The 14,564-nt window shown below is 35.0% G+C and overlaps 2 protein-coding genes and 1 long non-coding RNA gene across 3 annotated transcripts in view; 1 reads left to right on the plus strand and 2 right to left on the minus strand.

The window, feature by feature from the left end:
- Positions 1–4,173: 4,173 nt before the first annotated feature.
- On the minus strand, positions 4,174–5,209 carry LOC134200991 (uncharacterized). Its single transcript, XR_009976131.1, has 2 exons — positions 5,064–5,209; positions 4,174–4,418 (listed from the first exon to the last, which is right to left on the minus strand). It is a non-coding gene; the product is annotated as an uncharacterized LOC134200991 (long non-coding RNA).
- Positions 5,210–5,317: 108 nt separating this feature from the next.
- On the plus strand, positions 5,318–10,874 carry LOC101741523 (deoxyribose-phosphate aldolase). The gene is made up of 6 exons (XM_004926404.4): positions 5,318–5,880; positions 7,462–7,652; positions 8,065–8,209; positions 8,870–9,099; positions 9,723–9,869; positions 10,517–10,874. The coding sequence occupies exons 1-6, from the start codon at positions 5,853–5,855 to the stop codon at positions 10,697–10,699; spliced, it is 924 nt and encodes a 307-aa protein (XP_004926461.1). The 5' UTR covers positions 5,318–5,852; the 3' UTR covers positions 10,700–10,874.
- Positions 10,870–14,564, minus strand: part of LOC101741297 (uncharacterized) — an 11,558-nt gene continuing 7,863 nt past the window's right edge. Inside the window, exons 2-5 of the mRNA XM_004926402.3 lie at positions 13,613–14,551; positions 13,270–13,363; positions 12,635–12,770; positions 10,870–11,414 (exon numbers count right to left, since the gene is read on the minus strand). Coding sequence (XP_004926459.1) covers positions 11,255–11,414; positions 12,635–12,770; positions 13,270–13,363; positions 13,613–14,551 — 1,329 coding nt within the window. The 3' untranslated portion in view covers positions 10,870–11,254. The remainder of the gene's footprint in view (positions 11,415–12,634; positions 12,771–13,269; positions 13,364–13,612; positions 14,552–14,564) is intronic.

Below are 14,564 nucleotides of genomic sequence, written 5' to 3' on the forward strand. Positions count from 1 at the left end.
TCGACAAAGAGGTCGACGTGCAACCTAACCCATGCATCAGCCCGCTGAGTTTCTCGCCGGATCTTCTCAGCGGGTCGCGATTCCGATCCGGTAGTAGATTCATTCGCGAAACAATTGCTCTTGAGTTGTTAGGTCTCCTTCGGAGGCGCTCGGGCAGTTGTTAGCAAATCCCACCCCTCTTGGCTGAGCCTTTGCTCGCCCACCTGTCCTGGTGAAACTGGAAAGGCCTTCGGGCCACCAGTAAACTTTCAATCATAAATAAATAACATGCCTACCATACATACACAATATAATAATATACCTTTAAACTACTGTCATTGCGTCATATGGGTGAACTAAATTTTTTTTAGTGATTTTATAAGCGTATAAGATATAGATATGTAACATTCGATATTTTCGTTCAGGAAGCCCATTCGAATATTTAATACATTAATTTCGTTAATAATTCGTTTGAATCCTGTACCATTGTAACTTTTAACGAATCCTCTTTGCTCTTTATAACCGAACACTGTGGTACTTGAAATATAATAATTAAAATAACAAAAAAAAAGGTTGAAATAAATCTATTAAAATGTTTTTTTTTTTTTAATTTATTTCAAAAGCCTAAGTAGTAAGATAATAGAAGATAATAGATCCAAGAATATATTGTGTATTCGTTGTGACGTACCATCATGAAGCCAATTTATTGGTACTGGTAACTTCCGATTGTTTCCTAACTAATACTAGGGTACTACCTAATTGGCCTCGTAGACTACGAAACCACGAAATCTTTTGTACCTTTCTAACAGAAGTATAAATCTCCAGCTCTGTAGTCCCACGATTTATCGAGCCACCCGACTTACCCTTTTTATAAGTCACGTTTGAAACATGAAAATACTTCTCCTTTTACTGCTTTCTCTTCATAGTGTGACGTGTCTGAGGTTACATTCCGAAAATAATAACAATATTTCACAAATTTAACATATACATAGAAAATATTATATTATTGTTAAGGATAACTAAACAAAAACAAAGGGCAATTTTTTGGTTAAAATGTATATATTTTATTGCTTATATGGGTGAACGAGATCTTGAGCCCATCTAGTATTAAGTTACCAGAGGTCTTCGACACCACAAGGTGAATGTCGCCACCTTGAAACATGATGTTGAAGTCCCACGGTCCGTAGTGGAACGAGTGTCCTAAGTGTACCAGAACCATTAAATTGGTGACATATGTACATATTTTTTCTGACGTCCCAAGTTTTTACAGTTTTTGACCCAAATGATTATGGGCTATTAGCTACTCACGGACCGGTAGCTGAGCGCATGGGCTCAGCTGAGAGAGTGTTCTAACACTAATAAGAAAGAGCAGTGCTTCGCAGAATCTACCACAGAATCGGAATCGCGTGTTTCTTTTAACCGGTTTATGAATGAATTGTTTTTGCTTATAAGACAAGCGTTTTATTTTTTTATCAAATTGCATTTGTAATTCATTGCTCTTATTTAAGTATTTTATTTAACGAACTGAATAACAATGTCGCGTATAAACAAAGTTCCGTAAAATCGTGTGAAAATAATGTAATTCATTTAATTTAACGTTAATTTCATTTAACCAGGTTAACCGCAATACACGTAGATATAAATTCTTCCTTAGTAATGCGCAGCTATTTTGAGTAACTTGATATTCGTCTCTTTAATTTTAAAACTGATACAGCTAAAAAATACTTTTTCATGAACCTTCTTTCACCTTATTTTAACGCTCGTGACATATTTCTTAAATGCTTCAAAAATCACAACACTAAACATTAATTATAGCAACATAAAAAATAATTTTGCGTATCACATGTCATTATTAGCCCACTTTACTACTTCTATGAACCGTTAAAGACAATGTTTAATGAAATGTACACAGACACAATTCACATCCAGTCACAAAATAGTACGCTACTATAAGTTCGCTTCGTGGCAAATTGGCTTAGACGGCAAGCTTGTTGAGTCGAGAATCTAAACAATTAAGCAGTTAAGTCTTGTTCAATCTGCGTCGCAGCTAACAAAAGAACAATGTAACAACAATAATCCCTTTAAAACTTTAAAACAAAAACTAAGACTGCTATTTTCTCAGTGGGACCACGGTAATGGTTTGTTGAAATGTTTATAGCACCCGCTTCACGTCCTGCGAGCCCGAAACAAATCTTGGATCGCAATAAATTGTACCCTGTAGGTAGAGTGAAGATTTATCCTTTGATTAGCGTCTCACTATTCACAGTAACACAGTAACACGACGCATTGGTAAACAAAGGTTCTCCAAGTTTCTCTTTTTGGTACGTCGATCAATTCATTATTAGTAATGCGATTGTAACAACCTATAGCAAAATTTACTGTTGCTCTTGGTGTGATGTTTTTGCTGGTCTAGTTCTGTGTACTTGATTTGTATAGTTGGTCTAATTCTGTACATGCAGCTATTTGGTACATTTTGTGACGTTCCTAGCCGCAAACGTATGGGCGCTGTTCCAACTCCATATAAGTTTGAATTAATTTTTACGCGATCGAGAAGTTAAAAAACTCGCACTAAGCACACTGAACGTTAGTAGTGAGAACATCACAAAATGTACCAAAAAGATGGAGATTCATCAAAGTTCCTTTCTAAGTGGCTTAACTTTATGGCCCTATGTTGAGTCTTGCTCGAAGGACCATTCTTGGTTGGACCATGTGATTCTTAAAAAGTTTAATCAACTTCTCAAGAAGCGCATCTTGTTATGCTTGAGTCGACGTTTTGACACTTTTTTTCCCAAACACCTGTAGAGCATGATCCCACGACCCCTAGACATTACTTATTTCCTCACTAATAAAGTGTATGGGAAAGTATTAGTATGTACTTTGCGTATGCTTACCAGCTAGCTTGGCCATTTACCAGGTGCTAAAGACAGGTAAAAATAGTACTTACCTTTGAATTGAATTCCCAGTGCTGATTTTTAAGTATGTTTCAGAAAATATTGTTTAAAAATGAACAGCCAATTTTGTCGGACAACTTTCATCGGTGGTAACATTTGCAAGACACTTCGTACTCTCAAAAAAATCATGTTATAATTTTACTTACACTCTTTTCTCGATTCTTGTCTCAGTCTTGATTTTTATTGTGATATTCAAGGAACCTTTTTAAAACCTTTTTGTAAGCAGCCAGATCAACCGGAAGGACCAATCAGTCCCCCAGACACAAACAAAGTGTCGCTATGAGTATGAGTAGAAGTAGGATAGTTTTATAGACTATAAAATGCTATTAACATTTCATGGAAATTATTAAATTTAAGAAATATTTAAGAAATATTTTCACGCTTAATTATAACGATAATTATAAAATGTAATTAAAATTATGAACGTAAAGTTGTTGAACTATGATGAATGGTTTTTATTGGGTATGATTTCCGGAAATATATGGTTTTAAACAATAACCAACTAAATAAAATAGTTGTTTATTTGCCTCTCATATTAAAACCAAAATGCTGTGATTGCTCAACAGAGCGAAGCGTACTTCACGCCTTGACAAAGAATTTTCTTTACAAAGCACAAGTCCAGCCCCGCGTAGACTTTTCTCCCACCTCTGGACCTGGGCTCCCACATACCAGCTACTTTCATTTGACTTCTTAAAGAAGAGAGCCCTTCAGATTATCGATAATTCTATTCTCACGGATCGCTTGGAAACTCAGGGTTTGCGGAGAGACTTCGAATTCTATTCTCACGGAATGAATTCTATTCTCACGGATCGCTTGGAAACTCAGGGTTTGCGGAGAGACTTCGGTTCTCTCTGTAATTTGGACCGTATGTTCCATGGGGAATGCTCTGAGGAATTGTTTAATATGATTCCATCATCTCGTTTTTACCATAGCACCGCCCGTCACCATAGTAGAATTCATCCAAACTACCTAGAAGTACTGCGTTCATCCACAGTGCGCTTCCAGAGATCTCTTTTGCCACGTACCATCCGACTTTGGAATGAGCTCCCCTCCACAGTGTTTCCCGAGCGCTATGACATGTCCTTCTTCAAACGAGGCTTGTGGAGTGGAGTGTGGAGTACTTCACGCAAGGCAGCAGGTTGGCTCTGCCCCTGGCATTGCTGACGTCCATGGGCGATAGTAACCACTCACCATCAGGTGGGCCGTATGCCTGTCTGCCTACAAGGGCAATAAAAAACAAATATATTGAGTTAAAACAATATATTTTAATAATCATAAAATTTCAAACTGATTTATTCAAATATTGATTATCATACATTAGTTGAGATGTTTCTATACAGCTTTAAGCATTAATTCTCGATCTGCTATATTATTCACGATTCTAGGTATTAAGCTGTTGTTCAACAGAAAATGAATTCTCGTCAGCGTCAGCTTTAGTTTTATATCGCACAAAAGGTGCAAACAACCTGGATGGTTCGACAGCGTTCTCTGGAAGAAGAGAAATAAAAAATAATCTAAGTTATAAAAAAAAAGCATGAAGAAAGAATAGAAGGAGGAAGCGGGGAGGAAGGGAAGAAGAAAAATAAAAAGCAAAACTCATTCCAGCACATAAGAGACTCATTCCAGCTAACTCATCACCCGTCTCGTTATGCAGGGAGCTTACACCCGGCCAGAGGGGGTTGCCCCGAGGCCCGATTTGCGCCCTCGTGAGGGGCCGCGAGGACCCGATGGCAACGGGAAATTTACGCCTTGGTCTTTAAGCATAGTGGAACGTGGAACTTCACAACTCGGATCGGTCTCTGGTTGAGACCTTTAATACCCTCTACAGTTTTAAGCCGCCGGATTGCCAGCAATCCCTCAATCCAAAAAAAATCATTCAATAACGTATGTACGTAACAATATAGTATGATCTAGATCTAAACCTTAGCCTTATCGAAGTCAAGTAGATCGACTATGCAATATTTACTAATAGTTGACTAATCTATGAAAATAACTCCACGGTAAGTATCAGGATGGGCCTTATTTTTGTTTTCGTGATGAAAATTAGTTAAAGATTGTGTAATAATAATCTATACACTAAATAGTCAATAACGGTTATCATAAAACTCAGTACGGTACGTTAAAAGCACTCACTCCAAGAACTGCTGATTTCTGTCATTTTAACGGAAATGAGAAGTGTTGCCGCTTGTTATGTTTCATAGCTGATTATTAACTGTTAATTAAGATAGTGCAGAAGCAAATAGTGCAACAATCAGCACAAATATAGTAAAATATAATAGCAACAATCATTCGTTTTTACTGATAATTATAATCTTAAATGATTATAGACCAACTGAAATGAACCAAAAGAACGTGTAACCAAGAGCCGTATAATATTATGTAAAAAAACATTTGTCAAGTTTTAAACGCAGTGTTCAAGTTAGGAGTTTTCCCCCAAAATGAGGAGGTGACGAATCTGTTGGATTTTTAACAGGCGTTTTAATTTTAATAAAATGATATAATCTAAGTTTATAAAAAAATCTTTCTTTCATATTGTTTCTTAGAACCAATAAGAGAGTTTTAATGTCATTTTTTTTAATTTTATTATTTCGTAACTTGAATGGATGGATTAAAAATGTTTTTATACGATTAATTTCGTCGGAATATCAAACCAACATTTTAAAATTAAGGCAAAAATTCCGGCCCTGTTTAATGTTCACAACTTTTTTGTATTTTACAAATTTATTGAGGGGATTTTAGTGGTTTTTGATTAATTTAAGGGATAATTTTGTCGAAAGCTGGTACTATTGGTATCAGTAGGTAGTTTTAAAAAGTCAAACATTTTTCCCAATTTTAAAAACCTAGTGATAAGGGTGTATTAAAATCATAGATATTACACAATTCAAGAAATAAAATTTAAGTAAAAGTTTCGAAATCCACGAAATGGTGCGAGCTATTTTTGAAACTATTGGTAAGGCTACAAAATGATAATTTACTACATAAAGTAGTGTAAAAATAAAATCTTACAGAGATGGAGAACTATCCACTTTAATGACAATCAATGTACTACACAGAAGAGAACCACACATATGTTTATAAAATTAAATAAATATAGGAAAATTTAAAATGCGTATTGGACCAAATTTAAAATTGTATCAATGTCCAATTAAATTTCATTAATGAGTGCTGTGTTTGTGATAACTATGTTCAGATCAAAAGGTCGTGGGTTCATATATAACCCCAGATCGTTACTAGTCATTTGTGGTTTCTGTACAGAATTAACTTTGAATTAAGTACATCAAAAATGTATAATAGTTTAATTGGTTACAAAATAGAACTATCGTTTGATCAAGTGGATCGTGCTTACATTATTAATAAACTGAAGGGTAGATTGAACCATGGAGAAAAAAAAACTGGTTTATCTATATATCTGGTACATGTATCTCAAATAGGTTCATAATATAAATGGTGATTTATGAATGGTATTTTTTTAAAATAAATTATATACTTAAAGTAAAATAAATTTTAAACACTGTAGAAGATAACTGAGAAAAACATTAATCATATTAATATTAATCAAAACTAATAAAACAAATCAATGTTTTTTAAAATGTACTGTGGCGCTGTGTTATGTGCTGTTTTAACATCTGTTTCATAAAACCTTGGGACGTGACTTGCTAAATTCCTAACTATTGAATTTTTTTTTATTTCCTTATGAAAAATCACTTATTACTTCAATTGAATCCTATAGTGATTTAAAACATTAGTAGTTAAAATTATATAGTACATAATCAATAACATTGCTATGTTTTAGGTTGTAGTGTTGGTTATTGTGTCAATACCTATTAGAAGAATACCTACAATTAAATATCCTATGTTATTGATGTACTCAACTAGCCATTTCATATAAAAAGATATGTAAATAAAGTGTGTTTAATAAATAATATGCATAAATTAGTTATCTAGCAATAAACTAATTATCTAGTAACATGAAAAAAAGCTTAAAAAGTGGACACTTAACAAATTTACTAATAAGTTAGGTATAATAATTACCAATGTATTATTTTATTTTCCGATCCATTATATCAACACTTGATTGACTCATAGCCTATTAATCAGTTTTGTATTGACAATGCCTATAAATTAGATTATTTGTTTGACTATATGCTTCAGCTATCAATTGTTTTCATCCAGTGGGACTGTATACTAATCTCTCCATATCCTTATAAATAGTAATAAAAAGGAATATTTTTAATGGTTTTTTTTTTAAATGGAGGAAAATGGAATGGTATATTTTTTACAAAACCCCCGCTGTCTAGTTTAAAACTAACCATTAATGAACGACTCTTATTAAAACTGCATTACATACATACAAAAACTACATAAAGACTCAAGATTCATATTCTGTAGATATTTTCTCTGTTGGTTTGTTAATGACATTTATTTCTATGTGTGAAAAACCAACCGATAAAAATACAATATCAATAAATAAGACATAAAACACGTGCTGAACTGTTTTTATTTGCCTTTTTATTTTTTTATAATGTTTCAGATGATATGCCCTTAGATAATACATTTATAAATAAAAGCAATGTAGATTCTCAAGTAAAATCAATATTATACAACAATGTTGTGTCTCCTAAGGATGAGAGGGCATGGCTTATGAAAGCAATCACTCTAATTGACTTGACAACACTTTCTGGTGATGACACATCATCAAATGTTAGAAGACTTTGTCGGAAGGTAAACAACTAGGCTATTCGATTCAATTTCAATTAATCATTTTCAAAGTGACAGGTAATATTATTAAGTTAGAAATAGATGTTTTAGTAACATTCATTTACTTTCATATTGCAACATCTTTATGTTTAAGCGTTAGATTAGAGGTTAGTATTTTTTTCTAAGATTAATATTTAAAATTTGCTAATTTGGTTCGTTCTCTGAACTCTACAATTTTTTAACCAATTAAATGCAAAAATAAAATGGTCTTGAAACTTAAAGTTTCTTACATAGTAAGTTTTATGTAACCTGATAAGTCCCATACAAGTCATTTCATGTAGTGGGTGTTTTTCATGTAGTAATAATATGTATGTACATATTTAGCAATAGTTAACTCTAGTAAGAATTTAAAGCAAATGTCTTAATTAATTTTTAGGCTGCATATCCAATTCCAATTGATATTATGAATCCTTCTGATAATCTTCACACTGCAGCTGTCTGTGTCTACCCTACAAAGGTGCCTGATGTATGTACTGCTCTGAAGGCTATGAAGTTGGAAAAAAACATACAAGTGGCTGCAGGTAAGTTTTATCAACACTGAATTTGAATACTCTTTCTTCTGTTTCTTTGAATGATTTAAATCTTATGAATGCTGTATACAGAGCTAGGTCTCCAGCGACCTCTTCATCTTTCATATGGTGAATTACAATTGAGGTCAAATAAAAGAATATCATGTTTTTTCATCTTATAAAAAAAAAAAAGATGTGTGGTGTCGTGGGACACCGGATAGGAACGAAGTTCCTTATTATAAAAATATTAATTTTATTTTCTATTCGAGGTATAAAGAAATTAATTATTTTTTATTATGATTTTTTTATTGATAAAAAAAAACTACTTTACAAAGTTATCAACTTTATTTTATTCACAATGATTTAAAAAAAATATATAATAAGAATATGTTATTTTCTGTACGTTATTATACGTACGTTATATTATTAAGTCGTACACTGTGTGCATTACTAATAAAAATCTTACGTAACGGACATTTTCTCCCGGTTAGGGTACCCCTCCGCATCGCCCTTAAGAAACTTCGTTCCGAAAACTCAATTGCTTTATTTTGGCAATTATGTATGAACGAACTCGAATGTGTGTAGTATCAATAATACATTAACCGAGCGTTCTTACATTCAAATTTCGAACGTACCTATTCAAATATTTAAATTATGAAACCTATTTTTCAGTGGCTACAGGATTTCCGTCTGGTTTGTATCCTCTCGCAACGAGATTAGAAGAGATTCGGATGACCGTAGGGTATGGTGCAACAGAAATTGATGTGGTTATCGATAGGAGTTTAGTTTTGACCGGAGAATGGGAGACACTGTTTAATGAAATACAACAAATGAAGAAAGCATGCGGATCTGCACATCTCAAAGTTATTCTTGGCGTTGGCGAATTGGGAACTTATTATAATGTAAGCGAGAACATATTATTTTTATAGGGATGTGGCTAAATTTTCATAAACTTATTTCATTTTTATAAGAACTTAACAAAGAGTATGGTAGATACTTACAGAGATGAAATCTTTCAAATCTTGTGGCTGGTTTTGCGGCTACGACTTGTGAGCCAACGAAATAATATTTAAAGTCAGATCCTGGAGGCAATTTACATAATATACGAAATGTGATACATTCAGAATTTAAAGTCACAAAACGCGAGTAAAACTGCAGGGTAGGTTTTGCAATCGAATCAAACTAAGTAAGGAACATGCTTAGAGGACTCTAATAGAGCATTAATTTAAATAATAATAAATTAATTATGATGTAACTAGTGACCCGCCCTCGCTTCGCTTCGGAAACCTGAAATTTCATTATTGATTATTTACGACATCACATTAGAAACCTCAAAAATAACAGTATTTCTCCACTATTTAATGGATGTTATTATACATATAAACCTTCTTCTTCAATCACTCTATCTATTAAAAAAAACCGCATCAAAATCCGTTGCGTAGTTTTAAAGATTTAAGCATGCATAGGGATATAGGGACAGAGAAATCGGATTTGTTTTATACTATGTTGAGTGATTATAACACAGGTGTACAAAGCTTCAATGATCGCCATGATGGCTGGAGCGGACTTCATTAAGACATCGACCGGCAAAGAAGCCGTAAACGCAACGCTACCCATTGGTCTTGTCATGTGTCGGGCTATTAGAAGATATTATCAGATGACCGGTCATAAGGTATGCATGCATCTTTTGTATCATTCCTGTGTCCTCTACTCCAAAAACTGCTCGCATGGAACCTGTACTAATGTTTGAAGATAAGAACCTATAGACATCTTAATTCGGGTCACCATTTTCTAAAATTAATTTTGGTCTTTGCTAGACCATTGCAAAGTATAAGCAGAAATACGTATTTAACAAATGTTCACGATTGACTTCCATGGTGAAGGAATAACATTGTGTAATAACCCGCAAAATTATAATTTGCCTAATTACTGGTGGTAGGACGCCTTGTGAGTCCGCACGGGTAGATACCACCGTCCTGCCTAGTTCTGCTGTGAAGCGGCAATGTGTTTCGGTTTGAAGGGTGGGGCAGCCGTTGTAACTATACTGAGACCTTAGAACTCATATCTCAAGGTGATTGGCGGCATTTACGTTGTAGATGTCTATGGGCTCCGGTAACCGCTTAACACCAAGTAGGCCGTGAGCTCGTCCACCTATGTAATCAATAAAAAAAAACGCTAAATTTAAATTTAGCCATGAGAAATTCGCGGCAGAATAGTGTGGCTCATACGTACATTATCACACAAGTGATGTGTCATCGCCTGTCATTGTGCCCTTTTCGAATAATCACAATGAAAAACGAATATTCTTTATCCTTTCAGGTTGGACTTAAACCGGCAGGTGGAATAAAAACTGTTCAGGATACACTGAATTGGTTAGTTCTTTTGTACACAGAGCTGGGTCCTGACTGGCTCACACCTGCCCTATTCAGGATTGGAGCGTCCAGTCTTCTGGACGTGATTATAAATCATTTAAAATCCACAAATCAGATTAGCTGTAGCTGATTTCAAACCAAATCGATTCATGAATATCTTATTTTATCTATATATCTATCAGTCCACAGAATATATTGATTGTTATTGTTATCTGTAAGAATAAAATTTTGTTACGTTTTCTGAGAAAAGGTGATTTAAGAGTATTTGTGCCATGTAAAATTATTTAATAAAAGAAATTGTTATAGATATTTTTTTTAATATTCAACCTTCGATCCAATAAACAACAAATCTTTACAAACTACATATTATAATACAAATTAAATATTGCGCATTAACTAAATCTTAATTGACTATATGACACTAAGCTTACAAAATATACTTTATTTTAGAACCAAAAACATTGGTACATAAAAAACCGTACATAAAACAAAATAGGTTTTACTTTTGCATATCAACGATCAAAAGAAATAATAATATTTACATTATTTAGAATAGCTTTGTTCACCTATTCATTTATAAATAAAAGTCAATTAAAATGATCCGAATACATCGATTATACGAAATATCGATACGCATCGTTTAGAATCGATAATGTTTCTACTATCGATATAAATTGTTATGGATCTATTGTTCTGTCTCTACCGGTGCTTCGGCATGGAAACCCAATTCGGGATGAGCGCTATAATTAACAACTCTTAGTTTACCGCGCTTATCCATGTAACCGTAATGCCCCTTGATCAGACCGTCATTGTCTCGCTCTTCGTAACGGAATTGGCGGTTTTTGCTGTAAAAAAATAATAAACAGTGTTTGTAAAATCATCATAATATGCTAGCGCGAGGTTGTATCTTCCTTTTTTAAGTGAAAACTTCTTTAGCATCGTTGTGATTTGAAAGTCGATGAAACGAAAAAGCGACCATAAAAAGAGACACATAGATTCCTATATAAGATTTAACGTGGGAGAAAATGAGATAGGAAGCATTATATTACAATCTTTCTTATATTCGTGGTTCTCTTTGTGCTCTACTTCGTACCTAATATTCGTATTCTGAATAAATCTATGTAAAATAATTATCAAACTATGATCATTACTAAAACCTACAATTATCCTCTTCCCGAAATTTTACATTCGTCTCGTTATCTTGAAGCCAACATTTTTGAAGGTTTCACTTCTACCAGGTGTGAATTGTACACTTTTTTTTTAAATATTCACTTAGCTATATTAGGTTTGTAACTTAGAGCATGGTCTTATGGAGAGGCCATGACCTCGTCTATCCAGAGACATTGGACTAATCAAACTGATCTTCAAACGAGAACGCACAATTAGTTTACAGCAAAAATAAGCAGGATGGTATTACCGTGCGATTACCGCAGCCCATACATCGTACGTAATTGAGACATTAAGGTCAATCTCTCAAATGATTCTATAACGGCTGACCCGTCCTTCAAACCGAAACACATGACTTCTTCGTGACAGAAATTGGCAGGCAGATAAACCTAGCAATGCCTAGACATCCTACTTGACAATAGCAGTACGCTGGTATAATACACTAAGAAGGCTTCTTTTCTCCAGTGAACCCTCGTTTTCGAATTCGTCGTGACCTTTTACGAAAGCGCCGGAAAGACATGCGGTGGTGCTGTTCTACATCGATACCACATACTCATCTTTATCAGCCAAAAATACTAAGGCTTTTTTGTGAATGAGGGATTACTGTTGGTCCAGAGGCCTTTCCAGTTTCACCAGGACAGGTAGCGAGCAAAGGCTCAGCCAGGAGGGGAGTACTGAGGTTGGTAGGAGGAGTATGTATTTACGGCATTGTTACTACGGACCGACAAAAGAAGCAGGTTACACATTCATATCTACCGTATATTAACCGACAAACTATTATCTTTAAGTACCTCTCAGCACGATCTTCTAAAGTAATATTAGATAATGATCTAATAAGCCCTGGATTATAGCCATTCTGCTACCAATTACAATTGCACGTAATTATCGGCATAATTACCCCTTTCCAGTGTCGTAGCCAAATTGATAGCTATGTGGCCCTTTCATGCCGTGCATACGGAATTCTGTTCTCTCGTCAGGCGCCGGAGACGACTTCGAATTACGAGCTTGACGAAGAGGCGCGGGGTAAGCATTCCCTGAAACGACAAATATTTTTTGCTGTAAAAGAGCAATGAATATCCATAAGGTAAGTACCTAAGGAAAACCCATATTTTGAAACCACTTAAATGCCGGCACTCACCCTGAGACACTTGATCGAAGTGCGAGAGAACTACCACTGCTTCCAAAAAACTATTCTTTTACAATGGTACGGTAACATACGTAAATGCATACGTGTAGTTTTCGTAATAAGCGGTGTAGGTTAAAATTTTCCCTTTTTTCTTAGGTGGGTGGACGAGCTCACAGCACACCTGGTGGTAAGTGGCTACTGGAGCCCATAGACATCTACAACCTAAATGCGCCACCCACCTTGAGATATAAGTTCCAAGGTCTCAGTATAGTTACAACGGCTGCGCTCTTCAAACCGAACCGCATTACTACTTCACGGCGGAAATAGGCGGGGTGGTGGTACCTACCCGTGCGGACTCACAAGAGGTCCTACCACCAGTAAACTCGAACATTGATATTGATACTTACGGCCAGGCGATGCGTAATGCGTCTCTGAGACATCTTGTTCCGATGGTATAGCTTCAGTGTACGATTGCAAGGGACCACTCTCGAAATGTTGATGCTTAAAATATAATTGTGAATTTAGTACTTAATTGAATTGTTTTATTTTAATGAAATCAATACCATAGTTTCCAAACTATGACAAGACCGAAATTGACGAGTATGAGAAAACGTACGTAACGGTATTATAACCAATTCCAAATAAAAACCAATAAGAGAATACAGTCAATCGTTACATTTAATTAATAGCAAATGTAATTAGGGTGATTATCTGAAATAGATAGATATCTACTTTTTTTGTTTTACCAACCTGTGGAACTTGAATTTCGTTTTTCAGTTTCCGTTTCTCTTCGGCTTGTTGATATAAAAATATCCTTTTGTCGTCTAATTGGGGAACAAAATCGTTTTCAATATTTGCAATTGGATGGAAAGGCTTTACGGGTTTAGCTTTAGGAATTTCTATTAGATCATCTGCAAATTGTGCTATTGGAATGGAAACGGGCTTAAATTCACCCGGATATTTCTTTGGATATAATTTTGTGGGCACTTTATGTTTTGATAATGGTTTCGGTGGTACCAAATGCAATGCCAAAGTTGGTTCAATAGGATTTATGCTATGGGTTTGAAGGTGATTTCTGCTATCAGTATCTACATAAGGTGGTTTGAAGTTAGACGGTTTTACATGTAATGTTTCTTCAAACGGAAGCTCTAGCTGTTCAGAGGGAGTCTTGAATGCGTATTCATCAGGCGCACTAACAGATGGTGGTTCAAGGTTAAGAATAGGCTTGCGAGGATCGAACTTTTCCAAATCCCTCACCCTTCCAACCCTTATACCTCTCAATTTTTTAGATTCCTTCGGATTGGTTGAAAATACCGGTACTTCGGTCTCTATTTTTAGTGGGGGCAAAATAGATGGTGTTTGCAGTGGAATTGGTTTACCCTGAGCAATGGGGTACCAATCACTTTGTTCGCCAGGTTCCGTTGATGGATAATAATACCCAGGCTGCTGTTCTGATGACGGTGGCAATAGGTAAGTGGCTGGCGTTATGACAGAATCGGGAAGCACCTCATGGGATTGATGGGGATTTGGAGGTATAAGGTAACTATCTAAATTCGTATCGTCTTGCGTGTAATAATTTATAGGTTTTTGACTGTCGTCCGAAGTTGAGGAGACTGCTTCGGTGGTATCATCCTCCTTATCATCAACTGGAACTTTTATTGCAGTAATAGAAAGAATTAACGGCAAAACCTGAAAATTGTAT

Source organism: Bombyx mori, chromosome 22 (genome assembly GCF_030269925.1).
Source record: "Bombyx mori chromosome 22, ASM3026992v2".
Taxonomy (NCBI): Eukaryota; Metazoa; Arthropoda; class Insecta; order Lepidoptera; family Bombycidae; genus Bombyx; species Bombyx mori.